This window comes from Octodon degus, unplaced genomic scaffold (genome assembly GCF_000260255.1).
Source record: "Octodon degus isolate 3935 unplaced genomic scaffold, OctDeg1.0 scaffold00052, whole genome shotgun sequence".
In the NCBI taxonomy this organism is placed as follows: Eukaryota; Metazoa; Chordata; class Mammalia; order Rodentia; family Octodontidae; genus Octodon; species Octodon degus.
The window spans coordinates 6,244,739-6,266,290 of NW_004524628.1; the positions used below are offsets into that span (position 1 = coordinate 6,244,739).

At 39.6% G+C, this 21,552-nt stretch overlaps 1 protein-coding gene and 1 non-coding gene across 5 annotated transcripts in view; one reads left to right on the forward strand and one right to left on the reverse strand.

The window, feature by feature from the left end:
* Positions 1–21,552, reverse strand: part of Aff3 (AF4/FMR2 family member 3) — a 535,781-nt gene that overhangs the window by 173,613 nt on the left and 340,616 nt on the right. For 3 of the 4 annotated variants that reach the window (XM_023717409.1, XM_023717411.1, XM_004633195.2), the window contains exons 6-7: positions 18,359–18,439; positions 5,792–5,828 (exon numbers count right to left, since the gene is read on the reverse strand). In XM_023717409.1, coding sequence (XP_023573177.1) covers positions 5,792–5,828; positions 18,359–18,439 — 118 coding nt within the window. The remainder of the gene's footprint in view (positions 1–5,791; positions 5,829–18,358; positions 18,440–21,552) is intronic. The other variant, XM_023717412.1, reaches the window with a different exon arrangement.
* On the forward strand, positions 1,257–1,376 carry LOC111817259. Its single transcript, XR_002821500.1, has one exon. It is a non-coding gene; the product is annotated as a small nucleolar RNA SNORA26 (small nucleolar RNA).

Consider the following 21,552-nt stretch of genomic DNA (forward strand, 5'->3'; position numbering starts at 1 on the left):
AAAAAAGAAAGAAAGAAAAAGAAAAGAAAAGAAAAGAAAAAAAAGAAAGAAAAATAAGGATAGGATCATTCTAGACTTTATAGAAAACATGACACATAAGTAATCATTTCAATTACATTAATTTCACCTAATTTTGAAAAAGACTGGGCAAAATCTTAATATACTATCATTCTGATCTACAACATGCATTATGCTTTCATTTTTATTGTGATGATTAACAAATGCTAATTAAAGGGTTTCACCATGACATTTCCATGGTTAGATACACACTATTTACCCTTCCTCCCTCCCAGCTCATGCGCCTGCCCTCTCCCCTCACCTCCTTCCTGTTTGCTAAACCTGCCCCCTTTCACTTCTACTGTTGTATATTTGTATATTTTCTCTTTTTTTTAAAAAAAAATATTTATTTATTTGGTACAGGGTCTCGTTAAACAGCTTGGACTCATAGTGATCCTCCTGTTTCAGCCTCCTGAGCCCTGGGATTACAGAAATGTGCCACCACGCCTGTTTTTGGTGGCTAGTGGTACTGGGATCAAATCCTGGTTCTTTTGAGCTATGTCCCCAGCCTCTCTCTTTTTGTCTTTTAACCTCTTCAAGAAATTATTTAATTTTATTATATTTTCAAAGAACAAACTTTTGGTTCTATTGATATTTAATTTTTTTTTTTTGTGCTATTTGCTAATTTGTTATTTTCTTTTCTGAGGGCCTTTCAGTTTTCTTTGGGTTTATTTTGCTCTTCTCTGTCTAATCTCTGAGAGTGGATGTTTAACTACTATTTTTTAATATAGGAATTTAAAGTTACAAATTTCCCTCCCATTTACTTATATTTCCCAGTTTTAATACTGCATTTTAAAATTATCTTTCCATTTCAAATGTACTTTTTAATTCCTAAAATTTGTGTCTTGACTCCTAATTTTCTTCTTGTTATCACTTCCTAATTTAATCATATTGTGGTCAGTGACCATGGTCAGCGAAATACCGAGTCTCTGCAACACATTGAAACTTGTTTTGTGGTCTAATGCACTGTCAATTTTTCTAAGTGCTCCTGGTTTGCTTAAATGTACAACATATATTGTAGTTTCTGGGTCATGGGCTCTTGTTAATTTTTTTGGTCTGTATTATGTCACAATTGCTAATTTGTGTTTCTATCTACAAATAAGATGGACTTCTCCTTATAACTTGATGTTTGCTTTCAAAACTTTGAAGCTACATTAGCCAAAATTTTCAAGTTTAAAATTCTTTCATCACCCTTTCCTGTGCCCTTTTAAGGTTGACACAGTGCCTTAAGAGGCTAACACAGAAGGGTAAAGGAAGCCTCCATAAAACCCAGAGAAGAGCCTGAAACTCCTCTTTGGATCCTGTCTGGAGTCACAACTGGAAAAAAAAAATTCTTTCATCTGTGTGGTAAGCTATGTTTTTCCTTGTGTGATAGTCCTCTTTCATAATGCTCTTGTTTACTGTTTATTTTTATGGGTTTAAAATAAATATAACATCTTTTGTTTCATTGGTAATTTCCTGGCATATATTTTTTTTCTTATTTTTTTATGTATTTAGTACGGGGTCTCACTATGCAGCTTGACTTGTAGTGCTCCTTCTGTTTTCAGCCTCCCCAGGGCTGGGATTACAGGCATGGCCACCACACTCGGTCTTAGTGGCTGGGTCAGCATGCCCGGGGTCAGGGCTGGCATGTGGCATGTGGTGCTGGGGATGGAACTCAGATCCCTGAGCTTGCCTAAGCAGGCGCTTAGTCTGCTGAACTATCTCGTCGGCCAATTTTCTTATACTATTTTCTTTCAAATTTTCTGAATCTTCAATTTTTCAATATGTCACTGTAAACAAGATAGACCTGGAGTTTTATTTTTAAATCAGTTAGACAATACTGTATGTGTCATTTAAACACAGAATTCAATACATTGGTTTAAGTTATTGATTTCATTTCATTTATGCCATTATACCTTTCCATATACTCTGTTCATTTTCTATTTTTTTAATTCTTTGAGATACACTGATAATATTTTCACATTCCATTTTTATCTCGGTCTGTAAGATGCTTTTCACATTTTATTTGCAAGTTAAACACCCTCTTCTTATGGTTTATGATTATCCTAAAAATTGTAGCTACTTAATATTTTGAAGTCCAAAGTTAGTGTTTTTACTCTTCTCCCAAGTAGAGAAACTAAGGATAATAGTAATAATTTCTTAGCTTCCATGTCCTATCTTTTCTAATCTAAAGTTTTCCTCATTTTGTTTTTTTTTTATATTCCAGCCATGTTTTTATTTTTATTACCTCACAATATATCCCTGTTTGCAGCTAGCCACAGTGTTTGGATGTCTCGTTTTTGCTTTCTGTGCTGTTCAATTGTTCTTACAGCTCCCCTTTCTCGAGAACAAGGTGTATCTTTTGGAATTTTGTTTTTCTAGGTTCTGATGGCAGCAACTTCTCCTAGCTTTTATCTGTTTGAAAGTATCATTCTTTTAAATTTTTTTGTAAGAAAGAAACAAAACCATAACAAAATTTTCAGGTAGTGATTTTTTTTTTTTTCCTCAAAGTACTGAAGTTACGATTTCCTTGTCTGTCCCATGCTGGTGCTGGGTGCTCAGTGAAAGCTCGCTCCTTTTTGAAAATATGAAGGGTATTTTAAGGTGGCTTTTCCTTTATGGATGAGTTCTGAGCAGTGCATCTGTGTGAATCTCTGCCATTCAACCTGGCTCATATTCAGATCTTATTTGCCACATTTGTAACCTTCTCTTCTATTTCTGGAAGTTAAAGTAACAACTCCTATGTTAGTCTAGGCTTGATAACTCCAGTATCTGAATGAGCAGTACGATTTCCACTGTTGATAATTTTTTTGTGTCTAGCAGATAGTCTTGTTTCCTTTTATATAGTGTATTTATTTACTTATGTATTTATTTGCTGTAAGTCATTTTACTGGGAATAGTATTCATTTCTAATCATACTTATTATTCAGAGTTTTTCTTTCTTCGGTCTTCCTAATAGATGGACTTTTATTTTCCCATCCTGATTATCTGAGTTTTACTCTCGTTCCTATGTTGTTGTTGTTTTGGTTTTTTTTGAGACAAAGTCTCACTGTATATTCTAGGCCGGCCTTGAACTCACTCTGTAGCCCAGGCTGGCCTCAAACTCACAGTGATCCTTCTGTCTCAGCCTCTCCAGTGCTGGGATTACAGATGTGTGCCACCACTTCTGGCTTTTTGTTTCCGTTTTAACTCTATATTCCACATTCTCGACTTCAACTATTACCCAAGCCTTTCATAAAATTCTATTAGCTTTTTATTTTGTTGATCATATCTTTAATTCTTGTTTGTTTTTTCAGTAATTAGTTTAGTCTGTTCAAATAATATAAACAATTTCAGATCTTTCTGAACATTTCAATTATACTTGAGACTCTTTGGTTCCTTTTCTTGAATTAGCTAGGTTTCCTCTGGGGCCAGACTCCTGGGTGCTCATGGGTTACACACTTGTGTGTTCAAATAACAGGTTTATAAACAAAATAAGTAGTGTGGACTTCCTGTGATGGATACTCACTGATTCTTCTAACACACTCATTTCTTCTGGGAACAGCTGATTTAAAGGGCTTGTTTATAAGAAGACAGGGCATGTTGACCAGAAGATCAGAGAAGAGAGGCTTCCAGTCAAACTTCCCTTTACTGCCCAACCCACAACAACTAGGAAATAAATCAGAGGTAATGGCATGTGCCCGTGATTCAGCACTGTGAGAGGCTGAGGCAGAAGGATTTCAAGTTTGCTACACTTTTTTTTTTTTTTTTTCAAAATGTATTTTGTACAGGGTTTATAGGGTCTTACTACACAGATAGGACTTGTAGTGATCCTCCTCTTTTCAGCCTCCCAAGTGATCCTCCTCTTTTCAGATCCTCCTTGGACTACAGGTATGTGCCACCAAGCCCAGTCTCAGTCGCACTCAGCATGCCCCAGGGATGGGGCTGGCACAGCATGCCAGCTATCGAACCCTGGTCGCTGCGTCTGCCTAAGCAGGTGCTTTAGTCTGCTGAGCTATCTTGCCAGCCCTAGGATTTCAAGTTTGAAGCCAGTCTGCAGAACTTAGCACCTTAGGCCCTGTCTGAAAATTCAGTGTCCAAATCAAAAGACCTGGGGCTGTAGCTCAGTGGGAATAGTTCAATCTTCAGTACAGAAAACAAAAACAAAAAACAGAATAAAGCAGGAAGTACTTTAATTTAGACTTGTAGATTTCTTGTTTATTTTCCTCTAGAGAAAGCTGACTTTTCTTCTACCACTTATTTATGTATCCTTTAGCGGTCTTGCGCTACCTTAGAATGTACTGTTTCTCTTACATACATAGCAGTTCCCATCTAATTTTGGTCGACTTCATTTTTAAGGAAAATACCACTGTCTTGTTCTTTGGAGCTTCTGGGAGGAGAGTCAGACCAAAACCTCTGTATGAGCATCAGCAGGGATGGGCTGTGAGGCTAACAGGCTTCCTCTGGCCATCCAGCGTCTCCACTGGGGCTCTGGAGGGCTGCAACCCCCACCCTCTCTGATTCTTGTTCTGCCTGGTGATGGCTTTCCTTGCTCAGGATTATTTGTCTGTAGGCTGCCTATCTACTCTCCAGAAATGCAGCTCAGTTTCTGGTCTGCTGACGGCAGGCTTCCATGCTCTAAGCGCTGATGGGGGTTTCTTTCATCTCTATAGCTTTACAGTCAGTAAGTGGGATTCTGAAGGGGATGGGTGATATGTGTATGTGCAGCTGCCACTGGGACAGGCATTCTTATCACTTTAATAAATGTAAATACACATCATCGGTTTTACTATCTAAATATTCAATAAGCTATTCAACATCTTGATAAAACAGAAGCTTACTGAAGATTCAGAAAGTGAGGGGAAACTTGTCTTAGCAAAGGTCTTAGAAAAACTCCTCACTGGTGTCTGCAGCCACAGCAAATCCCAGCAGAGGGCGGGATAACTGAATGACATTGCCCACACTTGGGGTTGCCATCTATCTGCCACCCTGCCTTTCTCTAGCAATACTTCCACAGGCTTTTGCCCAAATGCCTCTTTTCCCTGATTCTTATGCCCAGCGGGTGAGCCTTGCATGCACAGACCTCTCTTCTACCTCACAGTTGTCCTCATCTGCAGACACAGCTATGTCACTGACAAAGGGTGCTCTGCGCTCACTGTTCTCATGAAAGTAACAAAGCCCTGTCTTTGTGAGCTGCTCTCAGGACGCAAAGAGCATAGCTTATGCATTTTTAATGCCCCAGACCAAATTAATACCAATTAGTAGTGCCAAAGAAGAGAACGAAAACACTGCCTTGCAGAACGCCACTCTCTTTGATGACAAAGCCCATGTGTTTCATTAGCCACTGATTCCAGGAGGAAGCTACTTCCTAAAGAGCCTAGCCTGTCTTTATCTGGAACAGGGCATGGCTAATCTAGCAAGTTGTAACTTTTCATTATAGATTCTAAGGCCATTTATCTTGAGGGCTTCAGATCGCTTGTTTACCTATTCCTTTTCATTTATATTTTTTCCCCTCCTCACCTACTAGGGACTATGATAAGCATGAAGATCCTTTCTCCTATGCTCACTTTGAAACTCACTGTTTTCTGTTTTGCAGGTCAGTGCTCAAAATCACTGTCAGTCCTACCTTCCATGCATGCAGCACTCGAACAAATGCCTCTCCTTTTCCCACTCAATTTTGTTTTTCAGTGAGTTGCTTGTAAACCTACTGTGGATCACATCTGCCTACCACCCCCCTGCCACACCCGCAGAGTAGCAGAGAAGCCTTTCTTACTTGGGTTATTGTGTCCGGAGGATACCAGCTGAGAGTCCTGAAAGAACAACCACAACAAAAAGGAAATCGATTAATTTTCTTACGTTGACTTTGCACACCCAAGCTGCATGTGAGATCTATTGCTGGTCATTCAGACCCTATGCGCTACTCGTAACTCTATCAACTGTAATGAGGAACAAGCACAATAATGTGCTTGTAAAGTGGCTCTAGGAATGTAGCTCAAATCACATTTACTTTGCAATATTGACTTCTTGCTTTGTTTATTGAGGTGAAAATTTCACATAACATAAATTAGGCATTTCGAAGGAGACAATTCAGTGGCATTCAGTACACACAAGGTTGTGCAACCACTTCTACCTAGCTGCAAAATATTTCCATTTCTCTAAACAAAACCCTCTCACCCAGTAAGCAGTATCTCCCAGGTTCCTCTCTACCTTCAAGCCTGGAAATCATAGGTTTCCCTCTGTGTGTATTGATTAAACTACTCTGGCTATTTTGTTTAAATTGACTCACACAACATATGACCTTAAGTGTTTGGCTTCTTTCTCCTAATACAGCATTTTGGAGGTTCATCCTGGTCGCAGAGTCAAGCATTTCATCCCTTTTCGTGGATGAGTAATATTCCGTTGTTTGTGTGCATATACAACCATGTGTTGATGGGTGTTTGGCCACCTTATGGATGCTGCAAACTGGGCTGCTAGGCCTGTGGGGTGCATGCACCTGTCTGGCCTTTGTCTTTAACCTCTTTCTGTATATACTCAGAAGCAGAAATTGGGAGCCATTGGTAACCCAATGTTAAACTTCTTGGGAAATGCCAAAATGCTCTCCATAAGAGCAGAGGTATTTTTGCAAAGAACAAGGATCCCAGTTTCTGCATGTCCTTGCCCATTTTTGTCAGTTTCCATTTAAGGAAGATCTGGAGCCCTCCTGAGGATGTACACAGGTATCTCATGGTGGTTTCGGATGTGCATTTCCCTAAAAACTAATGACATTGCACATCTTTTCATGAGTTTGTTGGCTGTTTTTTTAAATCCTTGGAGAAAAAAAAATGTACTCAAGTCCTTTGTTATCTTAAAATATGACTACCCACCTTTGTGTTGCTGAGTTGAAAGAGTTCTCTATCCTGTCTGGACTATGTCCGTCAGACACACGATTTACTACTATCATCTCCTGTGTTGGTGGCTGTCCTTCTCCTCCTTGATACATGAAAGTTTTACACTATGATAAAGTTTGATTTGTCTGTCTTTTTCTCTTGTTGCTTGTGCTGCTTGGATTATAATCTAAGTACGCACCGCAAAGTCAAAAGTCAGGAAGATTTACCCTCTTTTCTGCTATGAGGTTTATCGTCTTAGGTCTTCTATTTATTCGTCGATTCCACATGTTATTGACTTTTTCCCCATAATTTAATTGAGAAACAAATAGCAATGAGACAGTTTCAAATCAAATTAGTAGGGCAGTTTCAATAATTAACACACTGCATACTGTCTTCCTAGTGATCATTTGTTGTACAAGATGCAGACATGATATCCTATTTAAAAACACTATTAGAACAAATCCCTCTATTCATTGAATTAAAATAATGTAGCTGTATATCTATCCTAACCATTTTGAATACACAGATACAAAACGGTCATTCATCTGTATCCCCTTTTTTTGTTTAGTTCCGTCATTTAAATATTATAGGTGTGTGAACTCAGCAAAATATTCCAAAATAGTCCAGTAGTCCATAATAGTATTGGGTCTTCTGCTTCACTGGCAGTGTCAGAAGTTGTTGACCTGAGTCGCCTACAGCTCAACATAACACCATGGCTTTACTTCTTATACTTTGTTTTTATACTTTTCTGCTGGATGGTTAAGACCAAGATAAGCAAGACCCATGTAATAAGACTTGTAGCTTTTGGATCTGATAAGGTCAATCAAATCCCCTCAGGATTTATTCTGAGACCCTGTACCTCAGACTGTAGAACCTTTGTCAGTGTCAGCCATGTGGATGAGTCACGGCCATTGCTTGGCCAATGTGCTCTCTGTGAAAGCCTGAGAGAGTGTTTTCTCTCCATGTGACTCTCCTTAGGCACACTCTACATCATCGATCACTTTCCTCTTTGGCCCCATAATCTCCTTGATCAGAAAATTTGGGATACAACTGAGTTACATGATGTTACAGTACAGGTTCTCAGATATCCTGAGTCTTAATTGGCCTTGGAAGGCTAGGGCCAAAATGTTGGCTTTCCTTGTGGCCCTCCTTTTTCTCTAATTTTTGTCTACAAACTTAGTTTGCTAACCCTCCAGAAAAGAAGTTTATTGTTATTACCATACCATCTAGGCTGTTGAGCTTAACCTTACCATCTGTCTAAATATCAAACATCTTAGGCAAAACATGGAACAGGTATTTTTCACCAAGTTTTGATATGTTAAACTTTAAGTCCCTACAGAATATGATGAAAAAAAATTAAAAAATTAAAATGTTTTAAAAATAGGAATAAACAATTATATATATCTACACATAAGTCCAGAAATCTAATCTTATACAGAATTATACCAGGACAGCCCTGCAACACTCCTTTTCCTGTCTCCTGCCTTCATTCACCACCCCCCTTCCTTTCTAAACAAACATCTACCCAAGAGACAGCACAGCAGCAACCGGCATGTCATGACAAGTAACATGTATTGAGAAGACCAGAATGACAGGCACTCCAAGCATGAACCTACTATTACAAATTGCCATCTTCAGTGCCATTGCTTAGTTCACAGGTGTCAGCATATATAGTTAATCAGGGTGAGAATCCTTCCAATTAACTGCTAGATTCTCAGGATCATTGCCTTATCCATCTTATACATATAACTGTATGACTTTGCCTCTGTCATGTTTCCTAGCTCTTCTCCTTGCTCTCTCTTCATTGTCTATTCCTTAAGTTCTTGCTTTCCTTTTAATTGTATTATACCTTTCTATTGTATTTCTTCTTCTGACTTCTTATACTAAGGAGACTATATGATATTTACATACGTGGGTCTGGTTTATTTCATTTATGAGTATATCTTCAAGTGGCATACACTTAAATATGAAGGCTTCGAGTTTATCATTCTTTATAGCTGAGTAATACTCCATTGTATAAAAATACCACAGCTTTTTCATCCATTCCTCAGGTGACGGGCATCTTAGTTGTTTCCAAGATTTGGCTATCATAAATTGTACTGATATAAACATCAGTACACATATATCACTATGATATGATGTTTTCAGTTCCTCCAGGAAAATTCCCAGTAGGGAGATAACTGGTTTGAATGGGATTTCTAGTCCTAGCTTTTTAAGGAGTCTCTACACTGATTTCCATAATGGTTGTACCAGCCTACATTCCCACCAGCAGTGGAGAAGGGTTCCCTTTTCCCCACAGCCTGTCCAACATTTGCTGTTGGTCATGTTTTTGACTTTGATGTAACTCATTTCATTTTCATTGGACCTTGATGGCTATCACTTCTGTGTAGGGGAGTTTGACCACTGTCCCTCCAGGGACACTTTTCTGAACAACTACTGTTAACCTCATAGCAGTGGATGAAAAAGATTATTGCAGATATGCACCTGTGTACAGTGGCACAAACCCGGCCATAGACAGCATTTTAAGTTTAGTTAATATTCAGGTAGGGATTGAACTGGATTTGCAGTACAAGGAAAAATGAAATTTTGTGTTGAGAATCCACATCCTCTTTCCTTGGAAAATACTCTTTTAATATGAAATATAAGGGAATGTTTTGAAGAATGAACTGAGAAGGTCAGAATGTAAAATAAAATAAGTAGCAGCACATACAATTCAATAAAACTCTCTTCTAGTTCTGGTATGTGGAAAAAAACTCCAGTGAAGCAGAATTAACTCCTATTATGTGACTTAACATACTTTATCAGATTTTTGCTTCATGAATACCATGTTATGGGGTAGGAGTATCCTTTAAGGGAACTTTTCACATATTCACATCCAACCAATAATATCTGTTTTAAACAGGAATTCCACTGGCCCAGTAAAAAATGAAAGGTCTGTGGGTAGGATTTGGGGGACAAAATTAGGGAGGGAAAGGATTCCTGCTGTTTGAGGCAGACTGAGTCATATGCAGGTGTCTAGTAAACCTCTTTTTCAGGTTGGTAATAATGAGTTATTCATCAGGAGAAAAAGAACAAATTTAACTTAGCTTTTGTGAACTGCTGTATAAAGAGGAAATACTGTAACTGAAGCAATGTGCTAAAATGTAATCTGTAACAATGGCTTTGATCTGCGTTGGGTAGATGCAGTAATGAAGCTGACATTCACGGCTAACTTCTCCAGGTGAGCTGTCCCTCTTCTGGATTTATTAATTTAGAGTTTATATCTGAACACAAATTAGTTTTGGTTTTGATACAGTCCATGTCACCTTGGCCTCTGGGCTGTCTATAGATTCTGGCTGTTGGAGGCATCCTGTCCCAGACAGGAAATGCACCACCGTGCATGAGGGTGGACACTGAGATAGCTTCCAGCATTCAGCCCATTCTTCTTTTTTTCCTTTTCTCTGTCTGTTTGCTCCCATGAATGGATGGGAAACAATTTTTTTTTTTTTATTTCTCTGTGTATCCTGAAACTCAAGCCAAGACTGTTAACATGCACTTCAGCAGAGAGCTAAAGGTAAGCTTAGAGATGGTCTCATTTATTGTGATTACATCTACTCAGATCACTATTCACACCCAACTTCTGATTTTAACTAAAATATCTGTGTAATTCATGAGTTTTTATTATTTCTATTTTTACATAGTGAATGAAGACAAGCAGAAAAATGGATGGATAAAAGTAATAGATATTAAAAAAAATCCCTGTAGGAGTCAGCCGCAGGAGAGGCAAGAATAAAAATCAAAGACGAGGCCTACTATTCTATCTCGTGCTTCTAGCTGATGTCTTCTGAGTGGCTAACCAACAAAGGTTAGCTCCCAAGCCCTGAGTCAGTAAACCCTGCTATCCCAAGTCTGTACCATTCTGCAGGCATAAATGTTGTTTCATTTTCAGTCACAATGACACCTGGCCAGCCAGCTCATGGAGGTGTCAGCTGTCTGAAGATGCTTCTCCAAGCTGAGCATACAGGACGGCATCTTCACTCTGTGTCTGCAGTCCTACCTGCCGGGCTGTGAAAGCCCAGAGCCCGGCAGAACTGCAGGTGCATTATCCTCACAGACCAGGGCTGATCTGGGGTCACAGCAGAGGGAGGGAGACAAATGCCCCTTTCTCCACAAGGTCAGGCCACCAAGTTCTTTCTATTTTTGTGTCTCCTGCTACCCCCACCCACATACCCACATTCCTGGAGCTTCTGTCCCAAAGGCCACCTTTCCCTGGTTTCCATCTTCTATAAGTAGGCCCAGAAAACAGCTGGTCTCCTCAGTGCCTTTTCATTTGCAGGGCTCTGTTTAGCTCCTTGAGGTAGCGAAGGGAGTCCAGCAAATGCGGAGCAGAGGCAATGTGCAGACACACACTTCCAAGTCAGGGCCTAGAGTGGTACTGTAGACGAGCCCACATGCTTCGGCCTGAAGACTACCCTTGCTTCCTCTCCTCAGAATTCATGTCCTGCTGCTTTCTGTTTTTGTTTAAAAAAACTCCCTTATTTCTTCTGGGCTCTGCACAAGTAAGCTCCAGAGAAACCTGCTCTATAACATCAGCCTGCATCTCAGGAAGATGAGGCTGCTTGTTTGCCTTTGAGGCACTGTGACATTCTACCATTTTACTCATCATCTTCTGAACTGTGACTTTATTTTGAATGAAAAGCTTTATTAAAGTACAAATAGGCTAACAAACTGCACACATGTGCAGTACTCCACTGGAAAATAATAAGGACAGTGCCACTCCTAGGACTGCCTTGGCCCAAGTTGGCTCTGCAATACCTACTTGCTAAAGCGAACTCAGAAAATCAGTAGAGAAAAAAAGTTACTGGTCATTGCCCAACAGGACATTTCCAAGGTTATTTTAATGCCATTAGTTTGTCCGGGTCCTCCCTCAAGTGCGCGTCCTTCTAAAGGTCAAGTGCACAAAGGGAAAGGCAGTCCCAGGGATGCAGAAGAACATCTACATGCTCCCCTTCCTTAAATCCTGAAGTTCCTAACACCTAAATTCTTCTCTGGCACGTGAGAGTCCTGAAACTCCTTTACATGTGGTATTTAGAGGGAAGTGAAGTTCATAGCGATCATTTTGCTGAAGACAACAACCACTCAGCACCCTGCCACCCATGAGGCACTGTAATAGACACCCACCCTGTTTTGTCGAGTGTCACATGCCATCCACGCTGGACAAGGCTGTGGCATCCCCTGCACCTTCACAAAGAAAACTGCCACCAACTAATTCTAAGGTGCTGTCAACTGTAACACGAGTTTTGAGACTTAAAAAGGTATAGAATCATTGCCTTAGACTGATGAAGTACAGAGGTCCTCAGCCATGTTTTTGATGGTGAATGACATTTATCCGGTGAGTGCGTTTTTTAAAAAATGACTTTCTGGAGCCAGGCATGGTGGGGCACACCTGTAATACCATCACCCTGGGAGGCTGAGGCAGAAATATTGCAAGTTCTAGTCCAGCCTGGACAATTCTGCAACTCTCTGAGACTCAATGACAAAATTAAAGGGGAAGGGGTGGTTTGCTATGGATGTAACTTAATTCAAAGACCCCAGGTTCAATATCCAGTATAATAACAAAAGGAAAAAAATTCCAATTACACCTCTTCTACTTGCTTATCAGTCCATCATCAGAATTATAAAAGGCAAGAAATAAAAACTTGAGTTTATTGTTTTAGAGCCCCATGTAAAGTTAATCACTATAGGAAACAATGCTCGATCGGCCAGGTCTCCCTCTTTCTTGCTGATCATTCTTCTCATTTCCGGTCTACAGAGCTCGAAACAGTTGAAGTAATGTAATTTATAACTGCTTTAAAGATGTATATTGAGGTAACGCCAAACATGAAAGGTTGAGTTCACATATTTTGTTAGAAGCATGCTAGCAACCCAAGGAGGGAGATAAATGACCAATTTTGCAACTTCAAAGCATTTCTCCTCACACTCTGTCAGCTTTCATTTATATTGCAGTGTATACACAGAAGGGCAGTTGGATTCTCATTTCTGTAATGATGCTAGAATTCTTCTACACATGGCTTAAAAAATCATTTGACAAAAAATAGTTTCATCCAGGTTATAAGCCTCAGCCTCAGCAGCCATGGCCACAGGTGAAACGTCACAGAGTTTGGAAATACTCCTTCCTAGCAATGGAAAACATTCTATACTTTTGGGTTCTTTGTTTACATTTCAAAACTTGTGAGATTGCAGCAAAATGAAAGGGAAAAGGGCAAAGCAAATTCATTTTCTTCTCTCTTGGTTGAAATACCTGATAATGGCAGCCATTTTAAAGGAGACAGGCGTTCTTTGCTTTACCAAATTCAATTAACTTCTGAGATTTGAAGAATGAGACCAGAAATGCCTGGTAGTGTTTGTCTAGGGAAATGTGACTCCAGATCAAGACTTTAGGGAACAGGAAAAAAGCAGCCAAGTTCATTATCAATTGACTTTACTATGTATTATGTCCTTTAATACTCGGAGAAAATGAGAAAATTCTCAGAAGTATTTATCCAATTAATTTAGTGGTACTGGCAACTTGGAATGCACAGTAAAATTGACTTCCTTTTGGGAGATCAAATGGCCCCCTTAATCTTAATAAGACCTTAATTCCATTGATTATTAGCCATTTTCGAGATGTGCCCCTCAAATTCCTTCAACAATCCTAGTCCAACCCATTAGCAATAATAATACTCTCAACCACTAATAGTATAATGAACTAACAGAGTGTCCAGCTTTCACAATGCTAATTTGTTGAGATAAAGGCTAAAGGAGGTGTACTCGAGGGCTGGAGTGCAGCTCAGGGCAGAGTGCTTGCCTACCATGAACAGGCCATGGGTTCGATTCCCCACACTGCAAAAATTAAATACATACAGAAGAGGAGCACTCTGTCAAAATTAATACACCTTTGTAATAGGCAGGATAATGGTACCTCAAAGATATCTGGACCTCAATTCCAACAACCTGTAATTATGGTGCTTCATATGGAAAAAGAGGTTTTGTAGAAGCAATTAAGTTACAGATTTTGAAGTTGGGTATTATTCAAGCAATCCCAGCATAATCATAGGGGATCTTCATAAGGAAAGAAGGAAGCAGAGGGGTCACAGGAGGTGTGGCGGGGAGCAGAGGCCAGAATGAGGCCAGCCTCCAGAGGGTGGGAAAGGCTCTCAATCTCCAGCACCACAGTGGCAAAGCAATCCTGTAGTCCTCAAGTCAGAAAGTGTGTGGCAATTCAAAGTAGTGGAAACAGGAAACTAAGGCAGTTTTGTTTCATTTGTGTAAGGTAATGATCTGTACGTACAGTAAACTTCTTTGGGGAAAAGCCATTATTAAAATCATCTAATGTTCCTACACTTTGTGAAGTCACTTTTTCTGTCTAGAATTCTTGGGCAAGGCAGAAAGGTTTAGTGACATAGTTCATGTGACTCCTCAGTAGTCCTAAATAACATACCTTCTTTTTTCTATTTATACTTCAAATTTCTGGGCCCTTTAGCATAGGTAGCAAAGTATCTTTTTGAGTGAAAAGTAAGATACTTTTTTTCTTAAAAGAAAGACTTTTTAAGCTATAGTTGAATTTCTTTTCTTTTAAAATAAATTCTTATTTTTAAAAAAATATCATAATGAAGTTGGAGAATAACAATGGTTAATATATTATCATTTTCTCAAAGTAGGTCTCAGATGATAGATTCTCTCTTACAAAGAAAAAACAAACAGAAAACAGCATGTATTTGAGCTGTAAAAGGCTCAAGTCAACAACTTCGGACATTGCCAGTCTTATGTATAACCCACTACTATTATGGACTACTGGACTATATTGGATTATTTTGCTGAATTCACACACCTACAATATTTAAATGGCAATGGAATACCCATCTCTGACAAAACTAAACACAAAAGGGGGGTACAAATGAAGGACCAGTTTTTATCTGTATATACAAAATAGTATAGATATACAGCTACTTTCTCTTAATTCAATAAGAAGAAAGATTTGTACAAATAGTGTTTGGACAGGATATCATGTCTGCATCTGGTACTATGAATAACTACTACAAAGACAACAATAGGCAATGTATTACTTATAGAAACTGTCCTATTAATCGGTTTTGAAACTGTCTCATTGCTATTCGTTTCTCAATAAAATTAATAATAAAATAAAATAAATTGAGTTTCTGAACCTTAGACCTTCAGATCTTACTCATTTTGCTCAGGTGAAACTTTCCATTTTTGATCCAGGGTTTCCCTAAGCCTTCCCTTCAGCCGCTGGCAAACAAGAACTGCACTCTCTGCTTATGTAAGTCGGACTATTTGGGATTCTCCATAACCTAAGTAAGATCATGCAGTATTTGTGATTCTGTGTCTAGCTTGTTTCACTTAGCAAAAGGTCACTGCTACATATGCCAAATGAAAAATAACATATGATTATACACAGCATGATATATCAGAAATAGGACTGATGTGGGAACAATGGCACGCTGCTGTATGGCACATTTCAAACTTGCTAAGAGGGCAGGTCTTTAGAATTTCACTAAGAAGGCAGTTATTGTTCCAAAGAGAAAACAGGAATTATGTGAGCTTGCCTGTGCTGGTTATTTCATAATATACACAAATATAAAAACATTTTGTTGCTCACCTTAAATACACCCAATTTTTTTCAGCTACATTCCACTAAAGCTATAAAATGAAACTTTTGTGCTAATGATTTAAAATCTGAGTTTTACCTCAGGAGTGAAGCTATTGCTTATGCTTAAGTGTTTATCTGAAATGAATGAAATACATCTGGGAAAAGTTGTAAGGAGATATGTTTTGATATGTGACCAATTATGTCAAAACAAAGTATGGATGTGCATATATGATAAAAAAATACTACACTAAATTGAATGAATTGGGAATCAGCCATTATTTTGGTCAGATTATGTGTTAAGATTGTAAAGATTCTTCATGCTATTCTAAGTGGGCCAAGATGCCACTGGAAATACAAACTACAGAAATTACCAGTTGAATCCGTCTGGGTACCACATTCTTCCATTAGTTATTGTCTGCAAAGCCTAAGCTCTTTATTATATGGTATTTTACTAAAAATGTTCACCAACTTCTGATTTAAAGAAAATATTGGAAAAGAACTAGACATTGAAAAAACAGGGGCCGGGGAGATGGCTCAGTGGAATAAGTGCTTCCTTGGCAAGCGCAAGGGCCTGAGTTCAATACCAGGTTCCGCCAAAAAAAACAAAACAAAACAAAAAAACAAAACAGAGAGTCCTGAAGCAAATTCATGTTTTATGTGAAATTAGGAGATATTTGAAACCAGAGTGAGGCCATGATGTATGGACGGATAGTTGTATCAGTTTACTATCCAATGAAAAGCCTAAAACTAGAATTCCATGTCATGCCTTCCACACACACGAAATGTTAAGAAAAAAACCTCAAAAGCTGTAAAAAAATAGAGACCATTGTCAGGATGTTAGAAGAGGGCACATCTTTTTGCTTTGACATTGAAATTAAATACTTTTATAGCATAAAAGGCAATAAATAAGGTTACAAAAATGGTTACATTCTATATAACAGACAAATGAATAAGATATAAGAAGTTCCTACAAATCATTTTTATGAAGTGGCAATGGATATGAATAGGCAATTTTCAAGGAAAAAACAGTCACTGCCTCCGCTTAGAAGTAACTGGGGAAATGCAAATTAAAACGACGAGAGATCAGCTTTTCAGCCATCACACAGGCGCAGTGATAAAACGCCAGGTGATATTAGTCATTGGCGAAGACACAGAAAAAGGACTCTTGAAGCACAGCCAAGTGCAAATGTGGTTCCGGATAGCTTCAGTACCATAATTTCTGTTGTATGTGTCTTTACTGAGGACAGTCCACAGCAGGCATACAAAGGAACACTTATGAAAGTGCAGGCGGTCACGGTGTTGGTAATGACAAATGACAACCTCTATGTCTATCACAAGGAGCTTGGTGAGATAAATTATGGCTACTCCACACATACAACATTTTGCTGCTGTTCAGAACGATGCAGAAAATCAATATAGATTCACAGGGAATGATCTTCAAATATCCGTCAGTAAGGGAATTAAAAATCAACTCTTAGAATGGAATTTACCATTGTGGTTATGGTGAGAAATACTTATTTCAACAATTCACTCTAGAATGCTGTGACATTGACATTTAGCAATGTAATTTACGTATCATGGTGATCTGGAAAAAAGACACTCGTGGAAAAATGCTCTTAGTACTACAGTAGTTCCTCACTGTTTCATAGCTCGACTTTTGTGGACTCACTGTTTTTCAGATTTTCAAATAATATTAATCTAAATTATTTATCATGGATTTTTCACTATATTGTGGGATTTTGCAGAACCGTACACCATATGTACTTGTTAAAATTATATAAGTTTATGAGTTTAGAAAATGGTTAAGAAAATTATTAGTGTTTTTAAACCGAGGTAATTTTTTTTTTTTTTTTTTTTTTTGGAACTGGGTATTGAACTCAGGCCCTTGTGCTTGCCAGGCAAGCACTTATTCTACTGAGCCACCTCCCCAGCCCAAGAAGTGTTTTTAAAAGGGTGGAAAAAGTTTATAAGAGTGTGGGAAGGGTTTATGAAGCCTTAAATATATATACAAATGCTAAAATAAATACAATGCTGCTACTTTGCTGATTTTCACTTATCGCAGGGGTATATGGGATGTAACCTCCATGATAAGTGGAGGGCACCTGCATACAATTTAAGAATTGAAAAAAATGTACATAAACATACGTACCTACAATGTACAAGGAAAGTGACTAAAATGTTCTGCATTAAAGTTTTGCAAATAACCTTTATGTTGGGAAACTATGTCTAGGAGCATCAGGGATTTTTTTCTTTCCACTTGTAGAACCTGATCTTCAGTAATGCATATATGAGTTACATGTCATTCATACAGTAAAAGATATTTAAAAGAAATGCCTATTAGAGTCATATTTAAAGGTATTTTGAGGCTGAGCTTTTTTCTGTGCTTTTCCTTAGAAAATAAAGAAATCTTTTTTTTTTAAGTTCCAGGAAATATTATAAGCTTTAAAAAGATATCTAAGCGAAATTGAATACTACATGTCTTAAATTCTAAGACATTCATTGTAATGTACATCATTAATTTAATAACAGCTTTTCAGAAAGAAAACAGGACATACAATTCCATTGTGTATAAAGTGACTGTAAGATGGATTTCAACCTCACAAATGTTTTTGATAAAGCCAATTATAATGAGTGTCACATTTTGCAGAATATGGAAATGCAGGTAAGTGAGACGGCAAGCTGATTCTGCTCTCTTGATGCATAACACACACAAACTCGCAAATCATCGAGAACCAGATTGACGTGACTCTGGTAGGGACATTTATTCAGCAAAAGACAGCCTAGTGTGAACCCATGCAGATGCCTACGTGGGTACAGCGTGTCCCCTGTGCAGCCCAAAGCTCACCTTATTGGGAAACGGAAATTTGCTTGGTTCCACTTTGCCTGGTGCTTGAATAGCAGAAAGTGGTGGAAGCCAGGTCATCTCCTGTGGGCGAAAGAGGGAAGATAAATACAGACAATAGTATGATACAGAGAAGACACAGGCTCAGTACTGGTAGGCCGGCTCCACATGCATGCTTAGATGAGGTCAGAAAAGAATGGGTAAGGAATAAAATGATGTGAAACCCACTTTTATGTTTTCTTAACTTGACTTTGACCCATTCTCGATGGCATGGCTACTGCCAGGCTCTTTTTACAGATGAAAAAAGAAAAGACTGCTCTATTTTCACTCCATTTAAACCTCTGAGTAAAGCAACAGCCTACTAGTAAAAGTTCTGTGGAAAGTACAGCACAAAGGAGGCGTGGACTGGATTCCAGGGAATTCACAGGCGCCTCTGAAGGAATGTATGGGGGGCTTTAATTTTAAGGGCCTTTATCGAATGACTTAGGTATCACATTAGAGATAAACAGTGAGTTTCCAGAAAGTTCCACACATCACTTTGGCCTTCACAGCAATGCCATTCATGGAAAACTGCAAAAACATACCATGTGCATGAGAAAAGAGAACGATGTCAATTTTTATAAGCCAGTATCGACAGTATAACTTGAGTGTTGGGGTGTGGAAAAAGGATTTCATTTGATAATGAAAGGATGGTCTCTTGCCTGCTTTACTGAGTTCCTGTTCTCCCCAGAGCCACAGAGAGATGAAAGAGGGACAAGTATGCCCAAGGTCACCCTGGGAGGTGACATCTTCTCTCCCCATCATGACACACATGCTTCAGGCAGCAGGAGAGCTAAGCATGTAGCTTTCAAAGTGTCCCTTCTCTCCTCCGCAGTCACTGGGGCTTTCCATGGAGAGCAAAGGACGATCCAGCAACTCTCTGCATCCTTTTCTCCTCAACCTCTTGGCTCCCAAATATCTACCAGCGCCTTCTTGCTCAAGAAGTTATTCAGCACAGCTGCCACACTGTGTGCAGAACAGAATCTGACTCTGTCCAGGAAGCTAAGGTCTTGCTCACTCAGGAAAGTGTGCCATGTTGTCCAGGAACTGGGCACATCTTACCTAGACCTCTGTTACCCAGAAAGCTTTGAGGACAGCATGAGTTTTTCTCCATTCCCAACTTTGTCCTTCCTAATGCTCTGCTGTCCTTTGCACCCTTTCTTCTCTTTCCACTATAAAGTTTCTGATTTTTCTCTACCATTTAAACTACTGGCTAGGATAGGTGTGTGTTTGCTGTAAGCAGCCTTAAATCTCTGCAGAGAAACTTAATCAATTGTAAACATTTGAGCCTATTTTTCTCCCCCATCTTCCCACCATGGGGACTGTTTGATGTGTTCCCAAGGCCATTCCCCTTATCATCAGCCACTCAGTAGCTTCCTTTACAATTATTCTTGGGCCACCACAACTTAGATTCTGTATTCCTTAGGGTCCAAAACTGATAAATATAAACTAACTACTCGAGATTAAACATTGGACTTGCAACACAACCCCAGTCTGTCTGTAGCAACTCTGTACAAGTTTATTTGATGATTCTATTTGCATATCAGCATGCCATATGCATATGTTCATTTCCTGTCTGGCTATTCTTTTTTATTTTTTATGTATTTAGTACAGGGTCCACAAGACACAGGGTCCACAGGGTCTTACTACACAGATCGGACTTGTAGTGATTCTCCTGTTTTTAGCCTCCCAAGCACTGGGATTACAAGCATGTGCCACCACGCCCAGTCTCAACTGGGCCCCAGAGGTGCCCCAGGGGTGGGGCCAGCATGGCACACGGGGGATCGAACCCCTGCCGCTGCGCTCCGCCTAAGCAGGCACTCTAATCCACTGTGCTATTTGACTGACCCTTTTATTTTTTATTTTATTTTTTTGTGGCCAGATGAACCCACCCTGGGGGTGGAGCTGGTATGGCTTGTGGTGCTGGAGATTGAACTGCGGTCCCTGTGCTTTGCCTAAGCAAGCGCTTTAGACTGCTGAGCTATCTATCTCACTGGCCCCTGTCTGGCTATGCTAACAATCCCCAAACAATGAACTATTTCTGCATGTTCTCCAGCTACTCAGGAATAAAGGAAATGACAAGTTCATTCAAACACAGATGACCATCCCATGAGCTACACACCAGCCCCACAATCGGACTGTCACTTCGATCTCTGTGCTTTGAGTTTTGAAGAACCCAAAATCCTGGCTCCTCCCAGTCCACTATGACACACCTCATGCCACGTGTCTCCAAGCCGTTTCTCTCCACTAGAACACTATCACACTACATTGTACTTGAGGTCTAATTCCCAGCACTGACCACCCAATGCTCACCAAGAGCCTCCCGCTGCAGGGAGTCACTCTTAGGTCCACTGTAAAGTCCCTGAAAATCCCCAATTTGGGGACAGGCTCTCACTCTGGCTTCTGGGATTTTACACCCGGGCCGCTGAGGAACAGAGTTGTGCCTGATGGTGAAGGTATAGATTTGCAAGTGCAATTTTCCTGAGTTTGGACACTTCAAGTGGGCAGGGCAACGATGGCAAAACTTCTGGAGACCAAGTGTGCAGACTACCATCCCAAGCCCACTTATTTACTGCAAAATGTCAATATGGCAATAAAGCTGGATGTCTGCTGCTCAGCTGCTGGGACACTGGCTCCTGTGCCAATGGAGAGTGCTTTGCATGCCCGTGGCAGCACGAGTGCTGCAAGTCTACCACCACCAGGCTGGAGCAATCCTTTCACTTGCGTCTAGAATGTCTCTGTTTTTAAATTCCTCAAATAGTATTCCTGCATTTTGTGACTGTTCATGAGACCCACTTGGGTCCTCATCTTTGTTAAGTCTTTTTTTTTCTTTTTCCTGGTGGTGCAGTAGAGAAGCAGAAGTAAAACAAAGGGGAGGAAAGGCCTTTATTGCCATTGAGGAGGACATGAACAGGATCGATGGGAGAGAGATGGGGGATCCTCTGACCTGAGACAGTGGAAGGCTGAGACTTCATGGACTTTTCCTAGGGGTGGAGTTTGAGGGGCAGGTTCAGTGACACCCAAGGAGCTGATTGGGGCTCCCTTGTGGCCCAGAAAAGGTGAAAGGAAATTGTGTCCAGGACTGGGGTTGAAGGAGAAGGTGAGCTCTGGGAAGATAAACTGTTGATGTTGATATTGATCAGCCATGTTAGATGAGC